At 42.8% G+C, this 26,648-nt stretch overlaps 1 protein-coding gene across 1 annotated transcript in view; it reads right to left on the bottom strand.

Moving 5' to 3' along the window:
* The window catches only part of LOC130477899 (cytochrome P450 2J2-like), a 36,870-nt gene that overhangs the window by 9,695 nt on the left and 527 nt on the right, over positions 1-26,648 (bottom strand). The window contains exons 2-4 of the mRNA XM_056849980.1: positions 11,336-11,498; positions 7,838-7,987; positions 3,229-3,389 (exon numbers count right to left, since the gene is read on the bottom strand). Of these exons, the coding sequence (XP_056705958.1) occupies positions 3,229-3,389; positions 7,838-7,987; positions 11,336-11,498 (474 nt within the window). The remainder of the gene's footprint in view (positions 1-3,228; positions 3,390-7,837; positions 7,988-11,335; positions 11,499-26,648) is intronic.

Below are 26,648 nucleotides of genomic sequence, written 5' to 3'. Positions count from 1 at the left end.
AAATCTGCAACAGAATGTCCTGGAAGGTTGAAATGTTCTCCCACTGGTTTTTGAATATTGTGGTTTCTGATGTCAGACTTATGTCCATTTAATCTTTGTCTAAGAGACTGACCTGTTTGTCCAATGTAGATTGTGGAAGGGCATTGCTGGCATGTGATGGCATAAATCACATTAGAGGATGAGCAGGAATATGAACCTGAGATAGTATGGCTGACATTGGTGGGTCCAGAGATGGTGTTCCTAGAATCTATATGAGGGCAAAGTTGGCACCTTGGTTTGTTGCAGGCCTTGGTGCCAGAGTCCATGTTCTTCTTACGTAGTTTATCATCATGGGTGAGAAGTTGTTTTAGGTTAGCCGGCTGTCTGTAAGCAAGAAAGGGACACCCACCCAGTGCTTCAGCGAGGGAAGTGTCACAATCCAGCATTGGTTGTAGGTCCTTAATAATACGTTGGACTGGTTTTAGTTGGGAGCTATAAGTGACAACCAGAGGTGTTCTGTTGTCATTCTCTCTGGGCTTATCTTGTAGTAAGTTGTGCCTGGGTATCATTCTGGCCTTCTCAATCATCTTTTGCACCATGTCTGGAGGATATTGTAGTTGCAAAAATGTTTGCTGTAGGTCTCTCAAGTGTGTATTTCTGTCTGAAGGATTGGAGCAGATGCGACTATAGCGTAGGGCTTGGCTATAGACAATGGATTGTCTGATATGGTTGGGGTGGTGGCTGGACGCATGTAGATACGTTTGCCGATCTGTCGGTTTCCGGTACAATGTGGTGCTTGTGTGTCCCCCATGGATCCGTACTGTGGTGTCTAGGAAGTTGATTTCTTGTTCGGAATAATTCATAGTTAGATTGATGGTGGGGTGGAAGTCGTTGAAAGCCTGGTGAAATCTTTCAAGGGCTTCTTTGCCATGAGTCCAGACAAAGAAAATGTCATCAATGAATCTCAAGTAAAGGAGAGGTGCCAGTGGGTATGAGTTCAGAAAACGTTGTTCTAGATCTGCCATGAAAATGTTGGAATATTGTGGAGCCATGCGAGTGCCCATGGCAGTGCCATTGATTTGAAGGTATAAGTCCTTACCAAACCGGAAGTAGTTGTGAGTGAGAACAAACCTGCAGAGTTGTGTAGCCAGATCTGCAGTGTTGTTGTCAGGGATGGTATTTCTAATGGCTTGTAGCCCGTCGTCATGGGGGATGTTGGTCTATAGAGACTCCACATCCATGGTGACTAGAATGCTGTTTTCTGGGAGACAGTTGATGGACTGCAGTTTCCTTAGGAAGTCTGTGGTGTCTCGGACATAGCTGGGGGTATTAATGACATATGGTCTCAGAAGGGAGTCCATATATCCTGATACTCCTACGGTGATGGTTCCAATGCTCGAAACAATGGGGCGGCCAGGGTTGCCAGGTTTATGTATCTTAGGCAGGAGGTAGAAAGTGCCTGCTCGAGGTTCTTGAGATGAATCCATATCAATTCGTTCCTGTATATGTTTTGGTAATTTCTTCATGATTTTGTTGAGTTCTCGCTGGTATGCCTGAGTGGGGTGTGTGGATAGCAGCCTGTAGAAACTGGTGTTTGAGAGCTGTCGTTCAGCTTCTTGTATATATTTAGTTTTGTCCATTATGACAATGGCTCCTCCCTTGTCAGCTTGTTTTATTATAATAGTTGGATTGTTTCTCAGGCTACTTATGGCATTCTTCTCTGTAAAGCTGAGATTGGATCTTGAGTGGTGTTTTCTGTTGATTATTTCAGTTTGGGCTCGGCGGCGAAAACATTCAATATACATGTCCAGTGTAGTGTTGCGGCCTTCAGGTGGAGTCCACATGGAGTTCTTCTTTTTATGGTGCTGGGTGGGAGCCAATTGATCATCCTTATATGGTTCAATGGTGGAAATGTGAGGAGGTTGTTCAGGAGTAGATTGTTGAAGCTGTGAGGTCTGTTCTGTATTCTGTTCTGTATTGTGGTAGAAATATTCCTTCAAACGTAAACGGCGAAAAAATGCTTCCAGGTCTCCACAGAGTTGTATTGTCTCTGTGGACTTGGTGGGGCAGAAGGATAGGCCTCTTGAAAGGACAGATTCCTGTGCCAAGCTGAGGGTATGTTGGGAAAGGTTGACAATATTGTTGGTGGAGTTGTTGTGTCCAGAAGTGTCTTGTAAAAGGTTGGAGAGTTTCATATCTTTCTGTTTTTGTAGAGAAGTCAGTTGCAATTTGTAGGTGTCCCTTCTTCTGAATACACCCACCACCACTATTAGAATTTCAAAGGTGCAAGCAGGCTCACATAAACACTTCTGCGGTGGTAGAATTTTATTATTCTTTAAAGTGCCAGTGGACTGTTGTTTATTTTTGCAGGTAGAAATAAACACAGCTACTGTGCCTGAATATAGGTTTTCAAAGGAAAGTCCATAGACTTGCAAAAAGTGATATTCGGTGGAACTGAAAGAAGCTTCTCTTCATATTCTGCTTGGACTTTTTTTTTTTGCTGTTAAGTTGCAGCTGACTTACGGCAACCCGGTAGGGTTTTCATGGCAAGAGATGTTCAGAGGTGGTTTGCCATTGCCTGCCTCTGATTATTAACCCTGGAATTGTGGTCTCCCAACCAAATTCTAACCAGGGCGGACCCTGTTGGCTTCCGAGATCTCATGGGATCAGGCGAATCTGTGCTATCTAGGTTGGGGCTTGTTTGTACTAGTTCACTGGAAATTTTTTAAGTTCTTTTACCTGAACCGACACTTTCAATTCAAGGACTTTGAATCTTGCCTCCATCCTGAGGATCTTTAATGAACTTGCTGTTGTTGAGGTAACCATTACCAGCACATGAGGCAAGGCAGTGAGGAATGTTACAACTGTCAGAGGCAGAGCAGCATTTGGCTTCTCCTTCCTTGTCTCCCAGGGCATTGCCTTTCCCTCATTGTCAAGTTGTAGCCTGCTCCCACCAATATTGTCCCAAGCATTTACTGCATCACCTCTTAAGCATAGATTGTCAAGAACCAGAGACTCCTCAGCACCTGTCAAGTAGTAGGTGATGTGAAAGGATCCCTGAGAGCTGGTGGCAGTTTGAGTAGACAACACTGACCTTGAGGGACCAATGGTCTGATTGAAAAAAAAAAGGCAGTTTCATGTATAAACCCTTCATCTGAGCACTACATTCTCATCCCTAATTTCTGCCAAAGACAATTGGAAAGCTTTGACCGGGGGAGGGCAGGGTATAAAACAGTAAAGTGTACTCACAAGATGAAAGAAGCTACCTACAAATCGTACACCATGTGCAAAGGTTTTCGCCAGCTTGATAAATTCCTCATCCTCAGCAGAAAACCGGTGTCCAAAAACCAGAACAGAGATCACACTGGAGATGGAATAAGTGATGGGAAACAAAGGGTCAAGTGGCTGTCCTGCAAACCAAGATATGTGCAAAACATTAACAATGGTTTTACTTCTATTTATACTGAGAGTTATACTTCTTAAACAGGGAAATGTTGAGTCGTCTCTCTTGATTCCCGCCTCCTATTTGGGATCATATACATTAGCAAGAATTAGATTTGTACAGCAAGGAAAATGGAGATGCTGCTTAGGAATTAAGTTCCCAGTAGGCTTGATGCTTCAGAAAAGAAATAGAAGTCTGCTATTATAGAGGAACTCCATATTGGATAGGGAAATGTAGAGTTAGCATTCTAGATTTCAATCTAGACTAGGTATGTAGAGAGCGCATCTTCCCCTCATGGTGGTTAGACAAAGAGCCACTCTATATATTACGATTCTTAGAGTTGGGTGCTGGTTTCGTGGATCCATCTTGCACTCCTTACAGCTACACAGCAGCTGCAGGGAATAAATTCTGAAAAAAAGGAAAGCTCAAATGCCATGGGGGGAGGACGAACTCCTGCACCCCCCAAGCCTTTCCCCCACTTGATAACCACACGGAAGGATTTATTTCCCTGATTTTGCTGCTCCACGTGGAGTCCATCCAGACCCAACTCTTGAAAAATCATAACGTGTATTTTGGCACAAAGAAAAGAAGGCAGAGAGAGCAGGGTCAGCTGGAAGGAAGGAAGTTCCCTGAGAAGAGCAATCTAGGGCAACAATGGGACAGCAGCAGAGCAGACAACAGGTGAGAGGTATAGCATTCTGACTGATCTATTTTTCCAGCTTTACTGCCCTGTTTGAAGTTCTGGTGTGAGCTAGTGATGGAGGTAGTGGAAAGTGCCATCAAGTCGGAGCCAACACATGGCAATCTCTTGTGGTTTTCAAGGTGAGAGGCATTCAGAGGTGGCTTGCCATTGCCTGCCTCTGTGTAGCAACCTTGGACTTCCTTGGTGGTCTCCCATCCAAATATTAACCAGGGCTGACCCTGCTAACTTTCTGAGATTTGACAAGATTGAGCTAGCCTAGGTCTTCCATGTCCCGGCACATGTGCTAGTACTAAGAGACATTTCACAGTTCATTCCCTCCAACAAGATCAAGTTTCAGTCTTGTTGCAAGCTGATGACTAGGTGTGTGCATTCAGATATGCCAAACGTAACTTTTCCCAACTTTTTTTCCCAGCTGAAAAAAATCCCAGTAATCTAGATAAAGCTGAAAGCCTCAACGCCAAATTTTTAAAAGCTTTTTTTCTGGCTTTTTGGCTTTTCAACAGCCCATGGGGAAAAATGTTTTTTAAGCCCATACGCGATGCTGGCGATCGGGCTTTAAATTCTAAGCCCCCCTTTAAACTTAGCTTGGCTAGTGTTGTGCTGGGCTTCCAGGTGGTTTCTGCTGGGCTGGCAAAGGTGCCCCTTCCCTTTGCTGGATTGTTCTGGAAGGACCAGTCTCCTGCCATTTGGCTAGTTTCTTGGGAAACATGAGGGAGGGGGAGAGGCATCTTGAAGGGACAAATAGGAGAGCTCGCTGGAGCCTAGTGAGGCCTAAAGCCCCTTTAATTGCCTTGAGTTTGGTTTGGTTTCCCTGTATGTTAAATGGTGTTTAAGGGTTTGTTTTGCTTTTTTAGACCCTTGTGTGTGTGAGCCATTTTGATATAGTAGTTGAGATTTAAATAGAGGCTAGTTTTAATAAAGGCGTGTTAGGAATTGGTTAAAAACCCTCACATTTTAACTTAGGAGTAGGGCTTCGGTTTCTTCCTAGTTAGGCTTGTGATCGCTGTTAAGAAAGTCAAGGATTTTGTTTTCCAAATAATTAGCATACAGTAAACCTTTTCAGTGTTGACTCTGGGCTTCATAAAAATTGAAGCTGGGTGGCCTTAGAAAACTAGTTCATCAGTTCAGGCTGTAGCTTTTATTTGCAGAGGAGCTCTTCTCATTCCTTTATCTGGAATTTGGGAACTTGCAGTAGAGGAGACAGGACAAATTTTAGTGCAGTTACCTTTCACTTTTTTTGACATTTTTGACATTCCCTTTCCAGGATAGTTGCAGGTTACCCTTAGACAGGTTCTAGAATAGGAAGTCACTAGGTAGTTGCTCTTTAAACAACAACAACAACAAAAGGATAACCACACTTTGAAACAAGGTTCAGCTAGGTGAATCTTTACAAAACAAAATCTCAGTTTTCTTGGAGAGTCCTTTAAAAACTTTCAGGGTCTGTTGGGTTGCAGTGAAGGACAGGTAGCTAGGCACTTAACTTCCCTGTGTTAGTTAGCCAGAGTTTGGTGTGGGGGAACAATGAGTGACAGGAAAGGAACGCTGCAGGGCCCTGGGGAAAGGCAGTAGAGAAGAGAGGAGGGCTGCTGTTTTCCACCCACCTGTGTGGAGACCTGCTCCTCAGCCACCCTCCACCATCCTTGGCTCAAGTGGTGTCAAGCACACTTTGTCGATGCAGCTGCTGGAGAAGCACCACTTGCTGGGGTTGCCAACCTTCAGGTGGTGGCTGCAGATCTCCCGCTATTACAGGCGACAGAGATAAATCCCCCTGGAGAAAATGGCTGCTTTGGCGATTGGACTCTATGGCATTGAAGTCCCTCCCCTCTCCAAGCCCCGCCCTCCTCAGGCCTCACCTCTGAAATCTCCAGGTATTTCCCAACCAAGAGCTGGCAACCCTAGTCACTTGCACAGGTGACTACAGGTGCTGGTAGTGGGCAGGGGTCTGTTGCTCAGGCTGCCCCTCCTCCAGCTGTTGTTGAGCCTTCCCAGCAGCAGGAAGAGGAGCTGCCTAAGCAGTCTTTTGGGGTTAGCTTTGGGGACAAGAGTGTTGTCACTCTGGGGCTCACCCCAAAGCCTCCACTGAACCCTAGTAGCTGTGTGGCACGGGGAAGTTGGAAGTGATGCCCGGCTCAGTCAGTCCTTGGCCAGCCACCCCATACAAAAATTGCATGCTGAGAATAATGCAGCTGCACCAAAACTGTGCTTCATCTTGTGGGAGATGAAAAGGACGCAGAAGGAGAGGGACCAGTGTGTCAAACAGAAACCAACAGAAGCCACAGGAGAGCCACAAATAATGAAGCTAATCAAGATACATTTCTGGCTAACATTCTTCCTTGCAGGGGTGGGAAGGTGGGAAAAGGAGAGCCAGTGATGAAAGGCAGCCGCAGAACCAAAGGTTCAATCTCTGAGGCTGTGATGGTGTGTGAGACTGAGAGAGAGGAGGATCAGGGTACACACAGAAACCCTCCCTCTAACTTCCTGAGGCCTGCTTTCCCTGGGAAAATGAAGGTATCTTTGTTGTCGGCATGCCTGGGTTTTGCTGGGCACCTGCATGTTGGACTGGCTTGCAGCTTCATCTGGACTGGCAAAAGTGCCGCTATTTTGATTTTCTTATGCTGTGTTTTAGTGTGTTTTTTTATATTGGTTCTTTTAGGCTTCATGATGCATCGGTTTGTGGTTGTGCTGGACTGGGTTCTGGTAGGGTTGCTAGGTCCCTCTTTGCAACCGGCGGGAGATTTTTGGGGCGGACCCTGAGGAGGGCGGGGTTTGGGGAGGGGAGGGACTTCAATGCTATAAACTCCAATTGCCAAAGCTGCCATTTTCTCCAGCTGAACTGATCTATATTGGCTGGAGATCAGTTGTAATAGCAGGAGATCTTCTTCTATTACCTGGAGGTTGGCAACCCTAGGTTCTGGTATGGTTCTGTTGGGCTTGTGCTGGTTCTTGGGGTGGGAGGAGGTATTGATCTGTGGTTGTTCACAGGCATGCCTCTTAGCTTTTTCCCTGGAGGAAAAAAAGGCTGTTTTTTCCTACATTTGAAAGAATTGGTGGTGGGGGCCTGGGTAATTTTTTGCTCCAATGGTATTCAACGGGAGATATTTGCGGGGCTCTGGGGGTTGTTTTTCAAGGTAGAGACATCAAATTTGCAGCTCAGCTGCTGGTGAGGCTCCTCAGGAGAACCTCCAAGTTTGGTGAAATTTGGGTCAGGGGGTCCAATTCTATGGGCACCCAAATGGAGGAAGAAGGGAGAAGTGCTAACACATTTGTGTGTGTATTTGGCGATTGTTGTTGTTCCATAATCCCACTTTTGGATGGGATCAGCTGAGTTCCCTTGGTAGACTGTGGTAGAGTGTAGTTTATCATTTGGACTTGCAGCAATCAGTGCAAGAATCAGTTGGGCCTCCTCATGGCTTGAGGGAATTGGGTATGCTAAATAGTCAGGGTGTCTGAACATGGAAATCCTCCAAAGCAGAAGTCCAGAAGGGTCATTGTAGTGCAGCAAAAAGAAACAGTCCTGAGATACCTTAAAAACTAATAGTTTGAAGCACCCTGAAAAATCAGTGCTAAATTATTTTATGCATACAAGAAGTAATACAATCCGACAAATAATATAATCCATACAAAAAGTAATGCAAATACAGTTGTGAGGGGATAATCCTCACAAAAAGTTTCTGCAGAGTGGGAAACTCCAGCCCAATCCCAGTAAAACATACCCTTTGCACTTGCAAAAGTCTCGACAAGGTGACGGGCCTCCTCTTGTATTTGGCTCTGCACACTTTTCTTCTCCATTCCCAGCTTCCGCATGGTAGCCACCCCAAACTTCCTCTGTTGTTTCCAGGTGTGACCATTTGAGAGTACAATACCTGAGGTCATTCAGGATGATAAAACATTCATGTTAGCGGTTTATGTTGTCCACCTAGAAAATGTGAAGTCAAATGTCCTTCATGTCTAAGCATTCAAGAGCTACCTTTTGGGTAAGCACTGAAATGCTGATGAAGAATTAGTTTTATCCAATGCACTGGCCAGCTAGGTGTGTTTCTGAACCCAGAGTGTGGACATAGAGAGAAGTGTATGGTGGGAAGTAGGGCTGTTGAAAAAAAAATTCGGTAAAATTTGGATTCGGCAAATTTTATTCGGGAAATGCCAAAGTCCAAACTCCCCCGATTCGGATCCGTGCAATTCAGAGTGAGATCCGGAGTTCGGGGAAAAATTTGACCGTTTAAAGCCGTTAAAAACACATTTGTGCCTTGCCGCGGCTCCGGGGGGTCATGTTTGGAGGTCCCAAACTTTCAGCGTTGATTCAGGGGACCCTTCTTGCAAGAACCCCCAAGTTTTGTAAAGATTGGGTCAGGGGGTCCCCGGAAGGGGTCCCCCCAAAAATTGCCCTTTGGAATAAAGCGAACAAGAATACATTCGCAGCTTTCCATGGCTCCGGGGGACATTTTTGGAGATAGAGGTCTCAAACTTTCAGCATAGCTTCAGGGGACCCTTCTTGCAAGAACCCCCAAGTTTTGTAAAGATTGGGTCAGGGGGTCCCTACTTATGGGACCCGGAAGGGGTCCCCCCCTCCGCCCATTGGAATGAATAGAAATAAATAGACCATTTGCACCTGGGGTTTGCAAAACCATGCAAAGCAACACGTGACACGACCTTGGGAGTTTGCAAACCATGGAAAGGGACAGAGGCGGACTAGCTATGCATAAGGAGTAGGTGGGGGTGGAATTTCCCCTTTTGCATCTGACTTGGGAGTCAGGAGTCTTGGGACCGGGCAAATGCATTGTTTAAGTCACAATTTGAAAACCAGTTTTGAGCGAGCATCAAAATAGAACTAACCGATCTTATGAATGAGGGAAAACCTGAGGACAAACAACTGAAGCCCCTCCTCAAACCAGGGACAGAGAGACGCGAGCGGGCACACCCCCCCCAGGCAGAACGGGCGAAACCCCCCCTCTCAAACCAGTACGGCTCGGCCTCAAATGGGAAAAAAACCAATGAGGAGGCGCACGCAAGCCGCACCGTCACACTCAACCCCAGGCTAGGGGCAAAAAACAAAAGCAGAGCACAGCATACACTCCCGCAGAGGTGAGCGGGCACACACCCTCTGCAGAATGGGCAAAGCCCCCCCCAACCAGTACGGCTTGGCTCAACCCCAAACAGGAAAAAAACCAAGGCGGAGGAGGCATGGCCCAGGTGCCTAGCGGAGAGAGACTCGCTAGCCGCCGCACAGACTCAACTTTAAACTTTAAAACTTTAAAAGCAGAACACACACTCCCGCATAGGCGAGCAGGCACACACCCCTCGGCAGAACGGGTGAAAGCCCCCTTTGGCTCCCCCCCCACAGAAACTGCTCCCCCCCACAGACTTTGCTTCCCCCCCACACACACACAGGAGAAAAGGTATAGAGAAAAAAACCCAAAATCAAACTGTGTGGATGTCTTCCAGCAGGAGCACAGAGGAGAAGTAAATCCAATCCTATTCCATTTATGCACGGGAAGTTTTGCCTTGGATTTGCCGCTCTCTAGATGCACAGGATCGCCTGCTCCCAATCATTCCAGTGGGTGGATGGGGGGGCACCGCATAACTCGGGACCCCCTGTCCCGATCGTTACCAAACTTGGAAGTTCTTGCAAGAAGGGTCCCCTGAAGCTACACTGAAATTTTGGGACCTCTACCTCCAAAAATGCCCCCCCGGAGCCATGGAAAACTGTGAATGTGTTCTTATTCACTTTATTCCAATGGGCAATTTCAGGAGGGGACCCCTTCCAGCCCCATATCTCGGGACCCCCTGACCCAATATTTACAAAACTTGGGGGTTCTTGCAAGAAGGGTCCCCTGAAGCTACTGAAATTGTGGGACCTCTACTTCCAAAAATGCCTCCCCCCGGAGCCGTGGAAAGCCGCAAATGTGCACACACAAACAGACACTCTCTTTCTCTCCCTGGGCCGCGCAGTAGCTGGGCTCACGCGCTCATCCGCGAATGATTGGCCAGAAGAAGACCCAGCTTGGCCACCAATTGGCCGTGGGAGAATGCTGCTTACTAACTGCCGTTTATGCTGCTGATTCTGAGCCCCCGAATTTGCTGAATTTATTCAGCGATCGCCGAACTTACCGAATTTGGCTGGTCGTTTTCCCGCCTTTTTAAAAATTCGGTTCCATCCGAACTGACAACCTCCAAATCGGGGGAAATTCGGCTGTTTTTCGGTTCAGGAAGAATCGAATCGACAGTCCTAGTGAGAAGTGTCACAATGCCACTCATCAGCTGAAAACACAGCTGAGAGGTGGTATTGTGAACCTCCAACTTTCCAAAAGTGTCTTGCTGTACTGGGGGAGGGGTCAGAAGACTGACTCTTCTGACCTCTGCCCCCAAAGGAGTGGGAAATTTCTTACTGAGTCCCATGCACTCAATGAGAAGTTATCTGGTGTATGGGGGGGGGGATCAGAATGGCGACTCTCAATTGGGAGTTGGAATGCTACTTCTCACCCTGGGGAGTGGGAAATGTCTCACTGAGTCTCTGGGAACCAGAAAAAAAATTCAGAGCAGTGGTCAGAACACTGACTCACAGTGCAGTATTTGGGCTAAACCAAAGTGTTCAAAGTGAATGCTCGAACCTCGCCGCCTACATGATGACTAGGGTTGCCAGGTCCTTCCTGGCAACCAGAAGGAGTTTTTGGGAGTTGGGTACAGGGGGCAGTGATTAGCGTCCCCACGCGATGGCACCACGACTGGCACGATACTGATGCACCAGCATTGCACCAAGGGGCTGCTCTTGCCCCAAATTCTATGGTTTCCATAGAGTTTTGGGGAGAGTGATAAAGCACCCCCCAGTGTGATGTTGGTGCTTCCACACTGCGAAGGGCCATGGATCGCTCCTCTCCTTTCTGCTGGCCTACTTATGGTGACTCTCATACGATTTTCAAGGCAAGAAACAAACAGGTGGTTTGTCATTGCCTTGCTGTTTGTAGAGACCCTAGTATTCCTTGGGGTTCTTCCATCCAAGTTCTAACCACCACTGACCCTGCTTAGCTTCTGAGATTTGATGGGATTGGAGTAGCCTGGGCCATCTAGGTTAGAATCTTTTTTCACATAGAGGGGTACAATATTGCCTACTGGATGGAGAAACCTCCAACTGGCTGAAATGTTCATTTTCCTTTGTTATCTTTCTACCATTTCTCTGGAATGAAGACAAGTAAAATATTTTTATACAAACTTACCCTTTTCTTTTGCTGCAACGTTAAAGAAAGGGGTTACTGGTCGCTGAGAGAAGTTTTCTGAATGCTTTACTAATGCTTCTTTAATTGCTTGTAATCCAGACAATACTACCAGAGGCTGAGGCCCTTTCCATATAGTGTAAATGTTTCCATGTTTCTTTGCTAACTGCAGTTTGGATAGAAAAAGAGAAATGTTATATTCAAACTAATGTGATGATTTCTTTATCCCACCCCTCACCCCAAATTCTTCCCTGCAAGTTCCATTGTGGGCTCTGGTCCCAAGGCTGGAATAGTTCACATCAACCACTTGAAGCGATGGCATGACTGTGCCCTCAGCGCCTGCCACTTGATCAATGAACTCCTCATTCTGGGAGTGGGCTATCTACTGTCAGGAGAAGCTTCAACAGAATTCTCTAGATTTGTTCCCAAGTTGATCCCAGAGCAGGACCACCAGATCTGGCAAGTCATAGCTGATGGCCCAGGAGTATTTTCATATCATCCAGGGCAGCCCAACCCCATTCAGCACATAATTCCAACAGAGCCCAGCCAAGTCAGTCATGACACATGGTGCCAGATATCACAGAAACAGTGGGAAGGCATCACCAAAGAGATAGATGATACAGTTCAGTTGGGTATGATTGAGCCATCCTGAAGCGCATGGCACAGCAATAGAAATAGATGATAGATGATAGATAGATAGACAGAGAGACAGAGAGACAGACAGACAGACAGATAGATAGATAGATAGATAGATAGATAGATAGATAGATAGATAGATATAGAAAAATTGGAGAATAGTAAGCATACAATTTGGCAAAATCTGAAAAAATAGCATTAGATGAATTATCTAAAAATACATAGTTATTAAACCAGCTGATAAAGAGGGTGCTATTGTGATTCCTAACAAAGAAGACTACTATGATGAAATACATCATCAATTGAATGATTCTTACATGCTGATGACACTACATTATTGGCAGAAAATAGTGAAGATTTGAAACGACTACTGCTGAAAGTTAAAAGAGAAAGTGCTAAAGCAGGACTACAGCTGAACATCAAGAAAACAAAAGTAATGAATACAGGAGAATTACACAACTTTAAGGTTAACAATGAGGAAACTGAAATTGTTCAAGACTTTCTATTCCTTGTCTCCACAATCAACCAAAAGGGAGACTGCAGCCAAGAAATCAGAAGGAGATTGAGACGGGGAAGGGCAGCCACGAAGGAGCTGGAAAAGATTTTGAAGTGTAAGGATGTGTCACTGCCCACCAAGACTAGATTAATTCATGCCATCGTATTCCCTATTACTATGTATGGGTGTGAAAGCTGGACAGTGAAGAAAGCTGATAGGAAGAAAATAGATTCCTTTGAAATGTGGTGTTGGAGAAGAGTGTTACGGATTCCGTGGACTGCCAAAAAAACAAAACAAAAACAAATCAGTGGGTTATAGTTCAAATAAAGCCTGAACTGACCCTAGAAGCTAAAATGACTAAACTGAGGCTGTCATATTTTGGTCACGTCATGAGACGACAATAGTCACTGGAAAAGACAGTCATGCTAGGAAAAGTTGAGGGCAGCAGGAAAAGAGGAAGACCCAACAAGAGATGGATTGACTCAATAAAGGTAGCCACAGCCTTCAATTTGCAAGATCTGAACAAGGCTGTCAAAGATAGGACATTTTGGAGGACTTTCATTCATAGGGTCGCCGTGAGTCGGAAGCGACTTGACGGCACTTAACACACACACAACAGTTGTGAAGCCAGGACCCTACTTCAGAGATCAAATTTGCCATTGATATCTCAATCCAGGAGGCGTTGTTTTTATGATACATCAGTAATCCTGTTTCCTTTTTTCCCATGAGAGATACATGGAGAATTCCTGTGTTTTATATTTTACCTAAGATCCCCAGAGAAGGTTTTCCACCACCAGGCAGACCAATCATTTCAGGTTCTACTTCCATTTTAGAACCATTAGCACAATATGTCAATACGTTTTTGGAACCTTTTGTTAGAAATTCCATGTTTTTTATTTGGGAGACCACTCACTTCATTGAACAAACGGAAGGAATGCAGATTCAAGATCACACGTTTTCTTACCATGGATGTTAAATCTTTATGTATATCTATTCTTCATGAAGAAGTAAGGATCATAATTAGAACATGAGAAAGGCCATGCTAGATCAAACCAAGGTCCATGAAGTCCAGAAGTCTGTTCATACAGTGGCCAACCAGGGGCCTCTAGGAAGCCCACAAATAAGATGGGTGCAGCAGCATCGTCCTGCCTCTGTTCCACAGCACCTCATAGAATAGGCATGCTCATCTGATCCTGGAGAGACTAGGTCTACATCATGACTAGTATCCATTTTTACTAGTAGCCATGGATAGCCCTCTCCTCCATGAACATGTCCACTCACCTCTTAAAGCCTTCCAAGTTGGCAGCCATCACCACATCTTGGGACAGGGAGTTCCACAATTCCACAATAATTTAGATGTTTCTCAATACTAAGGTGGAGTTATTATTGCCTACCCATTTTCTCATCTGGATATTATATAAGAATTATTTTCATTTTGCCAGATTTTATTTCCAAAATTATGTCAGATTTCTATTAATGGTCAAATACCATAAATCCTCACATTCAATTTCTTCATTAATTCAGCACCACCAACGTTCCTTTTTTAGATGTGATGGTTTATAATTGAATACCACCATACATGTTAGAGGATACTCAAAACCTACAGATAGAAAGTCCTTTCTACATTACAACAGCTGCCAGGTAAAACTTCCTTATGGACAATTCTGAAGAGAAATTGTACACTTCATAGTTCTTGTAATAATTTGGGTAACCCTTTCGCTGAAAATTTAGCTGAAAGAGGTTTCCTCAAACAGACCATAAGATCTTATAGAATAAGAGCAGACAAAGTTCAAAGAGCTACTCTCTTCACTAAAGGATCATATGTAATCATCTGGCCACATAGTTTGGTCTATGGGATTTCATCATTCTTCTTACCAAATTAAAAGAATAATACACAAACATTGGCACCTTGCATGAGATATTCCAGGATACCAAAATAACCCTTGCATAAGTTTTCACAGAACATCCCGTCTGATGGGTAAATTAGTTCATTCTGATGCTTTGCAACTGAGTTCCAATGATTTCTCAGTAATAGCACATTATGAATGTAGACATTGTTCCTGTTGTTAGCACCTCATCTGTCCCAGCACCCCAGTATGCCATAACATTATTATTATTATTATTATTATTATTTCTACTTCGCTCTCTATCCCAATCTAGGTCGGGGCTAGAGCAGCATATGGAACCAGAGCTAACAGAGAAGAGCAGGGCATGCTCCACCAAAGTGAACCAAAGTTCCCAGGGCTCTGGAAGCCATCTTGGCGACCTGTGCAAAGCTTTGGCCGCCGTAAGACAGAAATGGGTCATTTTGCATTCCTCTGACCTTGAGGTGGGAAAGCTGGAACAAGAGGGAATAAATTAGCCTCTCTCGCATCCTTAATGAAACACTCCAAACAGACATCTGGGACTGATAGCACAACACCTTAACCCAGGGGTCGGCAAACTCATTAGTCAAAAGAGCCAAATATCAACAGTACAATGATTGAGATTTCTTTTGAGAGCCAAATTTCTTAAACTTAAACTATATAGGTAGGTACACTGTTTATTAACTTAATAAACTTTAATTAAAGTTTTAAGTCTTAATTAAACTATAGGTACACTGAATAAAACTTGATATCATACTTAATAGTGATCTTATTTATTGATAAAAAATAAATTGTAAGTCTCTGCCATTTTCCCCTCCCCATCCGGATCCTCGTCTGGAGGCCTGGTCTACCGCCATAAAAGCCTATTGGTAGACCTGGCCTCCGGCTGAGTCCCATTGGGAGGCCAGGTCTACCCATTGGCTTTCTTGGCAGTAGACCTGGCCTCTGGAGGCCCATAGAAGCCAATTGGTAGACCTGGCCTCTGAAGGGGGACTTTTTCCCCTCTTCGGAGTCCAGGTATACCGCCAAGAAAGCCAGTGGGTAGACATGGCCTCCCAATGGGACTCAGCCGGAGGCCGGGAAAGGGGGACCTGGCCATTTTCCACGGCGGGGGGGGGGGGGAGAGACAGCATGCCCGCTCACCTGCTCTCTCTCTCTCTCTCTCTCTCTCTCAGGTGCGCCGGCTCCGCAGCCCGGCTGCCGGCGCGAGCGGGCGCAAGAGCAAGGGCTCCGAACCAAGTTCGGAGAGCCGCACTCAACGGGCCAAAGAGCCGCATGCAGCTTGGGAGCCGCAGTTTGCAGACCCCTGCCTTAACCCTATCAGCAATCAGAGTCCAATAATAGAATTCTGACCAGTCTTTTAGCAAATCTGGATTCACCCTCCAGCTCCATCTAACTTGCAGAGTAGCTCAAACAGGACATCTCTTGTCTACTCCTCCCTTCCTGGAAAGATCTTCCAAATATCTTCACCTATCTAAAACTATACTACAGTCATTGCCTATATTTAATCAGGCAAACTAAGGTATTCTTCTATGTTACCATTGCCTCATGTTCTTTCAGACTTTAATATCTCAACTATTCAAGGAGTAATTAAGTTTTTTTGTCTCTGGCAAAACCCATTGTGTTGCCAGTTAGCATACAGCCCCAGGGCTCATTTCTGGATATAAGTAGTGGCCTTTTTGCCATTCGAGTATATCCACTGGTGTGGTCAACCCCGTAAAATTAGGATAAAAGATTCCATACCCCTCCCTCTTGCTAAGCGTAGTCTCCAGAAAGCTAATTCCCCCATCTCAAATGGAGACCACCTGTAAGAGGTAACAGAAAATACTGTTATCAACAGAGTTTGCATTTTAAGACATTTACTAATCCTAGAAATAACAAAGTTTACCATCTAAAACAGTTCACTGATTGTTCTAAGAATTACAATCAGTGAACGGTTTTAGATGGTAAACTTTGTTATTATCTATGTTATTATTTGCCATTGAAATCTTAATATATAGGTCAGTCCTCTAGACCATTTTTTTGCTGTCAAGTCACAGCTGACTTATGGCAACCCTGTAGGGTTTTTAAAGCCAGAGATATTTGAAGGTGGTTTACCATAGCCTGCCGCCGCATCACAACTAGGGTATTCCTTGGAGGGCTCCCATCCAAATATTTGTCTGAATTGAGGCTGAAAGTGTGTGACTGGCCCAAGGCCAACCAGCAAGCTTCCATGGCACAAATGGGGATTTGAACCTGGGTCTGACACCCTAACCACTATACCACACTGGTTCTCTAGACCATTAAGAACAAGAATTATTGAACGTAAGAGTAAAATCTTTAGAGGCATTAATGAGGCTTCTCTAACAGAACATTTCTGAGGCAAATCTCATTCAATTTCTGATATAAAGTTTTTTTGTTCTCAATTAGGTTTTATCTAACCCCTTTAAACGTTTACAAACCGAAGAGACACTTATAAGACGGAAGGCATTTTGGATTTATACTCTTGATACAATGTCTCCTAGCGGTCTTAATGACAAATTGGAATAGTCAGTGTTTTTATAAATAATCAGCTATTCTTTTTAGTAAGATTTCTTTAAGATCATTTAGAATGCTGTTGCATGTAAAAGCTACGAGTCATTAGCGACTACACTTTATCTAATCATGGGATTGTTTTCGTTCATGACCATCTCATGCGATGAAGGCAACTTGTTTAAGAAAAGGTTATGTGCTCAGGTTTGTTACTATTCTCCAATTTTAATTAGTATATCTTTTGTTGTTAGGATACTTTTAAAATACATTGTAATGTATTTGAACAACAAATGGGTTATTGTTATCTTTTTTTCACATTGATAAAACAGCAAAGGCTTTTGATTAGTTCCTAGTCAAGGTAATTGCTTGCATCGTTCCTTATATCAATTATGTATAGAAGTTTGATAATATTGGATTTTGATACATAATTGTATCTAGTGAATTTTACATTTATTGTTTTACTGAACCAAGTAGCCATTTTACAGCCAAAGCACAGACAAAAAACCCCACCCAACCAATTTGTTTCTGGCTATCTCAGTGCAGGGATCATAAGAACGGGGGGGTGGGGGTGGAAAATCAGCACGGCTCTGTTGGATGCCCAATGTCTGAAAGCACTTCCTGTAACACTGATCATGGAGAGAGTGGATCAGCACGGCTTTGTTGGATTCCCCAAGTTGGAAAGCACTCACTGTAAAACTGACCAAAGGGGGGGGGGGGAGAACAGTGGGAAATCTTGTCCTGGACAGCCAGCCCTCACCTGTTTTTTTGTTTGCTAGTGCTATTTTAGTCGTGAAGCACTAAATATATAAATATTTTAGTGTTTTATCGCTAAAATAGCACTAGCAAACAAAACAAAAACCAGGTGGGGGGGGCTTGCTGGGTTTAGAGTTGGGAGTCAGGCTTTGCCAGCCCCTCTGCATGCATCAAGTGTGGAGTTGGGATAGGATTGCAATGGTGTGTCTGGGTGACAGAAGGAGTGGGGCATTGTCGTTTATCAGGGGATGGGTGGGGGTCAGTTGGCTCTGTTTGTTCCCAGAGATCTTAAAACACTTGCTGCTGAAATTGTCCAAAATGGCTTCTAGGGAAGGGGTTGGATGAGGAAGGGATGAGCAAGAATGGGCATGGGGAGAGAAACTTGAAGTTAAGACTATTCACAGAAGTGACAGCAAACAGCATTGCATTTGCTGCAAAGCAGATTTTAAATCCATGGTAAAACAGGTTCCTGAAACTGTGAGGAAAGCACATGGCAGCAGCAAAGTGACTTCTGAAGGCTGGAAAAATCATGAATAATCCCAACAAAGTCCCAAAGCAGTCCTGTAGGCATCGCGAGACTAAATACCCAAGCATAAATGGCCATAGTCTGCTTTTTTCCATTGAGACTCAAAAAGGATCATAAAATTAGGGAAACAATGGAATAGAGAAAATAGTATAAGATATACCATAGCTAATGCAGCCATTAGATTACAAACTTTAAAATAATGAAATACGACCTAGATAATATCTTTAATAATATCTTTAATAACAAAAGGATCTGTGTGTCTCTCCATTTGTCTATTTGTGGCCGCACAACTCATCGGAAAATAGAGCTAGGAATCTAAAAATTGGCCAACAGCTTCAGGATGATCACAGGACCTGCAGTGCCAGAAATGAAGGGAGCTGGAACATCTCGGGCCAGAATTCAGAAAGGTGCAGGCAGCACAGCGAGAGAGGGAAGAAAATAACCCCTCTATTACAAAACAAGCCCTGACCTGGATGGCCCAAGCTAGCCTGATCTCGTCAGATCTCAGAAGCTAAGCAGGGTCGGCCCTGGTTAGTATTTGGATGGGAGACCACCAAGGAAGTCCAGGGTTGCTGTGCAGAGGAAGGCACTGGCAAACCACCTCTGTTAGTCTCTTGCCATGAAAACCCCAACAAGGGGTCGCCATAAGTCGGCTGTGACTTGATGGCACTTTACACACACACACGTTACAAAACAAAGGGGAGTTAAGTTCTGTGAGCTATCAGAACAAATGTGATGTAGTGGTTAGAATTTCAGACTAGGATCTGTTTTGAATCTCCAGTCTGCCTTGGAAGGTTGCTGGGTGACCTTGGGCCAGTCACACATGTCAGCCAGACCTACCTCACAGAGTCGTTATGAGGATAAAATGGAGGACAGGAGAATGTAACCACTTTTGGGTCCCCATTCGGAAGAAAGGAGGGATACAACATTTGTTTTAAATCTAATTTTATCTACAGTGCACCAAAAAAAGGAAGCAGAAGCGTACATTCAGAATACTGTAAATACTGAGCACTCAGAAAGCTATGCGATTGGCAAGCAGAGCAAGCCAGGGTCGGGTCCCCTGATAAAACTAGATTTAAAATATACTGGTTTGGAATAACAAGGCAATTTTTGTTGATGTTACTAAACATGTTGTAAATATCAAATTAGTGAATTTTGAAAATTATTGTACATTGCGCATGTGTTCATGTGGAAGGGCAAGAGTGAGAGTTTTTTGCATTTTAATGAATGTAACAACCCATCTATGTATGTGATTGAATGGTTTTTTTTTTTGCCATATCTTCAGTAAAATGTTATTTTTTAAAAGTTGTCCTTAAATACATTTCAAAAAGGGGGAGGGGAATAAGCCTCTGAACAATGAAAGAAAGAAAAAAGCACAGCGCCAGAGGTTACAAGACTTTTATATAACTGTCTGCTGCTAATCCAAATAGTTATTACAAAGGATTTAAATCAGATAATGCAAATGTCAATATAGATAATGACTACCAAATTTTGACAAAATCCATGACTATGATGAAATACTCAAGTGCCAATTTTTGAAGATGGTGCAGAATCTAAAAGTCAGGCAACATTACAGGCGGGCAGAGGCTGCCATTTAGAAATATAAGAAGACAAGCAACGTTATGTATCCACCAGAGAGTGGAGAGAAGAGATGCTTGTGAGGTGATATGAGTTCCAGCTTCTAATAATGAAAGGGTTGTCATGAGGATGGGGCAGTATGTTCTCCAGAATGACAGGACCTGGACTAATGGACTGCCAAGATTTGTTGGGTTCTCAGCCCAGAGGTAGACACAACTCCCTAACTATTAGTTATTGTGCATCCAAAACACACTAATTAGTTGAAAGAGTTACATTGCTTGGTGGAATCCCATGATTACGTGGGTGTGTACTGCAAGTAACACATAATGAGACAGAAAATATCATTATCAATATATGTGCACCCCAATTAGTTAACATACACATGTCAGACATACTCGCACTGCACCAACAGAGACAGGCAGATTTAAACTAACTAACTAAACTAACTAACACAGGACACATTTGCCAGCTATCGTAAAGCACCCAATCTGCACTTTCTTCATCTGAAAGGAAAGAGAACCAGCTTGGGCAAGTTCTAGAATCAGAAAAACTGTCCAGAAATTACCGAGTCATCACTATTATCATGAAAAGACACTGGAGAGAAAGACATAGCACATTTCTGCAAGATCTGATTGATGACTATTAATTAGAATTATTCCATGTCAGCTATTCTTGGCTCCTTTTGACCCTTTCCTTCTCCTCCAAGGCTGAGTTCTTTCTGAACTTTTAAAATCAGATTGCAAGGCATTAGGGCAATCAAAGAAAGAAATCACTCGGTTCTTGTAGGTTATCCAGGCTGTGTGACCGTGGTCTTGGTATTTTCTTTCCTGACGTTTTGCCAGCAGCTGTGGCAGGCATCTTCAGAGGAGTAACACTGAAGGACAGTGTCTCTCAGTGTCAAGTGTGTAGGAAGAGTAATATATAGTCAGAAAGGGGTGGGTTTGAGCTGAATCACTGTCCTGCAAAAAGTATCAAAGGTAATGTGCTAATCATTGTCCTGTAAGTATCAAGATAATGTGCTAATGAGGGTGTGGTATGTTAATATGGAACCATTGTATCCTGAAGTGATCTGTTAATGTGTGAAATCCAAAGCTAATCTGCATGGCTATTGTGGACTGTAGTCTTTGTTAGTCTGGAGGTTTTCAGGACAGGAAGCCAAGCCTTATTCATTCTTAAACTCTCTTCTGTTAAAGTTGTGCTGATATTTATGAATTTCAATGGCTTCTCTGTGTAATCTAACTAAATAGTTGGTAGAATTGTCCAGTCTTTCAGTGTCTTGGATTAAGACCCTGTGTCCTGTTTGTGTCAGTCCATGTTCAGCCACTGCTGTTGTGTCAGTCCATGTTCAGCCACTGCTGATTTCTCAGGTTGGCCAAGTCTGCAGTATCATTCATGTTCTTTTATCCTTCTTTGTACGCTGCGTTTTGTGGTCCCGATGTAAACTTGTCCACAACTGCAAGGTATACAGTATACTCCTGCAGAGGTGATGGGGTCTCTTTTGTCTTTTGCTGATTGTAGCATCTGTTGTATTTTCTTGGTGGGTTTAAACACTGTAGGTTGTTTTTTCAAACGTTTCTCCATCCTATCAGTGACTCCTTTAATAAATGGCAAGAATACCTTTCCTATGGGAGACGGTTTTTCCTGAGTTTTCTGATTTTTGTTTGGTTTAATGGCCCTTCTGATTTCATTTCTGGAATAGCCGTTTGCTAGCAGTGCATGCCCCCTTCTGGATGCACACCTTAACGTGGTGAGGGGGTTTGTGAGTGTCAGGGAAGCTGAGAGCAATACCGTAAGGGGTTTAGACTCTATCAAGAGACTAAACTCCTAGCAGAGTCACTCAAGACGGAATGGTCACAGCTGAGACACCAGACGAAGATGCATCCACCCCCTTAAGGGATCAATGGCTACATCCGCAGAAGAGAACAGGCAGTTCCAATGGGGATGGGGGTAGAGGAATCCCTGAAGGTTAGCTACTGGGCAGCAGCAGTAGTGGAAGGTGACACTGGCGGAAGATCTTTCGTAGACAACAGCAGTGCCACTACGGCTAACTCTGGTTAGTACTGCGCAGAAGAAGGCACTGGTAAACCACTTCTGACCAACCTTTACCTTGAAAACCCTATGATGAGACAAACCAAAATGAAAAAAGATATAGTGTTGGAAGATGGGACCCCCAGGTCGGATGGCACTCAATCTGCTACTGGGGTAGAGCAGAGGACAAGTACGAGTAGCGCTGTTCTTAATGATGCGATTGGACTAAAGCCGAAAGGACATTCAGTGGTTGACATGAATAGATGCAAAAGGAAAGTCCGAAGCTGTTCGACGCATAAAATAGGAACATGGAATGTGAGAAGCATGAATCAGGGTAAGCTTGAAATTGTTAAACAAGAAATGGAACGTATGGACATTTCAGTCCTGGGAATAAGTGAATTAAAGTGGACTGGATTAGGACATTTTTAATCAGAAAATTACAAAGTGTTTTATTCAGGGAATGACAAAAAGAGAAGAAACGGAGTTGCTTTAATAGTGAGGCAAGATGTAGCAAAGGCAGTCAGGAGCTATAATGCAAAGTCTGACCGAATAATATCAATCAGACTTCAGGGAAAGCCTATCGACATAAGCATCCTTCAAGTTTATGCCCCAACTACAGATGCTGATGAGGAAGAAATTGAAAGTTTTTATGCCAGTGTTCAGGAAGAAATTGATCACACACCTAAACAAGATATGCTGATAATCATAGGTGATTGGAACGCAAAAGTAGGAAACAAAGCAGAATCAAATGTTGTTGGCAGATTTGGGCTAGGAGCACGGAATGAAGCAGGAGAACGCCTCGTAGAATTCTGTGAAGACAACTATCTGTTCATTGCAAACACATGTTTCAGGCAACCAAACAGACGATTGTATACATGGACATCACCAGACGGCCAGTATAGAAATCAAATAGATTATATAATTGGAAGCAGAAGATGGAGAAGCTCTATTCTCTCGGCCAAAACAAGACCAGGAGCCAACTGCGGTACAGATCATGAATTGCTAATATCAAAAATAAAGATAAAGCTTAAGAAAAACACCAAAACATTCATAGCACCAAAATACAATCTAAGCAATATTCCGGAAGAGTTTAAAGACCATGTAAGGAACAGATTTGCATCACTAAGTTCAAGTGAATGTAAACCTGAAGAACTATGGGTGGAAACTAGAGATATTATCAAGGAAGAATGTGCAAAGACTATTCCTGTAGCCAAAAGAAAAGAAAAATCTCGATGGATGTCTGAGGAAACTCTTAAAATTGCCAGAGATAGACGAGAAGCAAAAGTAGAAGGTGACAGAAATAGAATCAAAAGTCTAAGTGCAACGTTCCAGCGACTAGCACGTAGAGACAAAGAGACCTATTATAATAGCCAGTGTAAAGAAATAGAAGAGAACAACAAAAAAGGAAGAACTAGAGATCTGTTCCACAAGATCCAAGAAATCAAAGGGAAATTTAAAGCACGGTTAGGCATGCTGAAAGATCAGCATGGAAATACATTAACTGAACAGGACAAAATAAAGAAAAGGTGGGAACAATACACTGAAGAACTATACAGAAGAGATGAAAGGATAAAAGATTCTTTCCAAGAAGAATCTTTTGAAGAAGAACTTACAGTTTTAGAAAGTGAAGTGAAAGCTGCATTGAGAGCAATCGGGAGAAACAAATCACCAGGAGCAGATGGGATATCAATAGAGCTATTCCAAGCCACAGAAACGGAGTCCATCAAAATCTTGACAAGAATATGCCAACAGATATGGAAAACAAAACAATGGCCCACAGACTGGAAACAACCCATTTACATTCCAATTCCCAAGAAAGGAGACATCAAAGATTGCAACAACTATCGGACCATTGCATTAATTTCTCATGCAAGTAAAGTGATGCTCAAAATCTTACAGCAAAGGCTGCTACCATATATGGAACGAGAAATGCCTGATGTTCAAGCTGGTTTCAGAAAAGGAAGAGGCACTAGAGATCATATTGCAAATATACGCTGGTTACTGGAGCGTACGAGAGAATTTCAGAAGAAAATCAGCTTGTGTTTCATAGATTACAGCAAAGCTTTTGACTGTGTGGATCATGAAAAGCTATGGCTGGTTTTAAAGGAAATGGGTGTGCCACAACATCTGATCGTTTTGATGCGCAACCTGTACTCTGGACAAGAGGCCTCAGTTAGAACAGAATATGGAGAAACGGAATGGTTTCCAATTGGCAAAGGTGTCAGACAAGGATGTATTTTATCTCCCTATCTCTTCAATCTATATGCAGAACATATAATTAGGAAAGCTGGATTAGATTTAGATGAAGGTGGAGTGAAAATTGGAGGGAGGAACATTAATAATTTGAGATATGCTGATGACACTACATTATTGGCAGAAAATAGTGAAGATTTGAAACAACTATTGCTGAAAGTTAAAAGAGAAAGTGCCAAAGCAGGACTACAGCTGAACATCAAGAAAACAAAAGTAATGACTACAGGAGAATTACACAACTTTAAGGTTGACAATGAGGAAATTGAAATTGTTCAAGACTTTCTATTCCTTGGCTCCACCATCAACCAAAAGGGAGACTGCAGCCAAGAAATTAGAAGGAGATTGAGACTGGGAAGGGCAGCCATGAAGGAGCTAGAAAATATTTTGAAGTGTAAGGATGTGACTCTGGCCACAAAGACTAGATTAATTCATGCCATCATATTCCCTATTACTATGTATGGGTGTGAAAGCTGGACAGTGAAGAAAGCTGATAGGAAGAAAATAGATTCCTTTGAAATGTGGTGTTGGAGGAGAGTGTTACGGATTCCGTGGACTGCCAAAAAAACAAATCAGTGGGTTATAGATCAAATCAAGCCTGAACTGACCCTAGAAGCTAAAATGACTAAACTGAGGCTGTCGTATTTTGGGCACGTCATGAGACGACAAGAGTCACTGGAAAAGACCGTCATGTTAGGAAAAGTAGAGGGCAGCAGGAAAAGAGGAAGACCCAACAAGAGATGGATTGACTCAATAAAGGAAGCCACAGCCTTCAATTTGCAAGATCTGAGCAAGGCTGTCAAAGATAGGACATTTTGGAGGACTTTCATTCATAGGGTCGCCATGAGTTGGAAGCGACTTGACGGCACTTAACACACACACAGCAGTGCATGATTTAGATGATTAATTTCTTCCTTGAGAAACTGTGGTTGACAGATCAGCCTTGCACGGTCCATTAATGTTTTGATTATTCCTCTTTTCTGTCGGGGGTGGTGGTTGGAGTTTTTGTGTAAGTAGCGATCTGTGTGAGTTGGTTTCCGGTAGACCTTGTGACCTAACTGAAAGTTTGTTTTACGGATGACAAGGGTATCAAGAAATGGGAGTTTACCCTCAATTTCCTTTTCCAATGGTAAACTGAATGTTTGGATGGATATTATTAAGATGGTTTAGAAAGTCCATTAATTTTTCTTCACCATGGCTCCAAATAGTAAATGTATCATCTACGAACCTGAACCAGACTGTAGGTTTGTAAGGTGCCGATTCTAATGCTGTCTTTTCAAAATATTCCATGTAAATGTTTGGTATTACTGGACTGAGTGGACTTCCCATAGCTACTCCATCAATCTGTTCATAAAATTCTTTATCCCATAGGAAATAACTTGTTGTCAAACAATGGTGAAATAAGGCTGTTATATCTTCTGGAAAAATCTGGTTAATCAATGAGATTGTGTCTTTTACTGGAACCTTGGTAAAGAGGGATACAAAGAGACCATTTAATTTCCAAGATGTATAAAATACTATTGATGATTTATACAGAACAAGATCGAATTAAACCTACGTTGATAACATGGGCACAGACATTAGGGCATAATATACCATTGAATAGATGGGAAAAGTTGTGGTCTAAGGATATGAAGCTTTTGCTTTCACAATCATTAAGGGAAAACATTTATAAGATGATATACAGATGGTATTTGACTCCAAAAAAATTAGCAAAATGTATGGAACTATGTTGTCAAAATGTTGGAAATGTCAAAGTGAAGTTGGTTCCTTCCACCATATTTGGTGGACATGTGAAAAAGCAAAAAACTTTTGGGGTATGATCTTTAACGAACAGATTGATTTTACAGCATAACATCCCTAAAACACCGGAAATGATGTTGCTAAGTATTGTACCAGATACTATAATAACTCAGATCTTTTTTAGTATATGCCACCACAGCAGCAAGATTGGTGTATGCAGCAAATGGAAAATGTCCGAAGTACCGGACAAGATGGACTGGATAAATAAAATGATGGAATTAGCAGAAATGGCTAAATTGATAGCATTAATAAATCAAAAGGACAACGGGATATTTGTGGGGGAATGGGAGGCATGGAGAATGTACTGTGGAAATGAATTTAACTTAGCAAATACCCAAGGATTTGAATTAATTTGAATGTACAGGTTTATATAAGCGTGTTATTATTAGTTTTTAAACGTTGAAGTATATGATATAATCCCAGGATAAAGAATGATTTAAATTAGAAAACATATGCAAAGGGAAGTACTAAGAGTATAAACGGATAGAGGAGGATGGTGGGGAAGTAAAAAAATTTTTTTTCTCTTTTTTTGGTATTGATTAAATTAGTAATGTTTATATCTTTTTAAATCAATATAATACATATTGTTTTGATATTATTAAAAATAATAAAAAATCTTTTTTTAAAAAAGAGGGATACAAAGAAATCTCTCGATATTTGCATTTGGTTTTGTTATCTCAATCCAGAGGTTGGTAAGCTTTTACAATTAAAGAGACGGACGTAAAAATTCAGAACCAGAGATCAACAACAAATATAAGAAATTCTATTTGCATAAATGAATGCATATAGCTTTAACATCACATCATAGACATGTTCATTAATAATCTATAAAGTTTCTGTAACCCAAAACACTGGTTGATTTGAGTCCTT

Source organism: Euleptes europaea, chromosome 5 (genome assembly GCF_029931775.1).
Source record: "Euleptes europaea isolate rEulEur1 chromosome 5, rEulEur1.hap1, whole genome shotgun sequence".
NCBI lineage: Eukaryota > Metazoa > Chordata > Lepidosauria > Squamata > Sphaerodactylidae > Euleptes > Euleptes europaea.
This window is presented reverse-complemented; position numbering and strand designations above follow the sequence as displayed.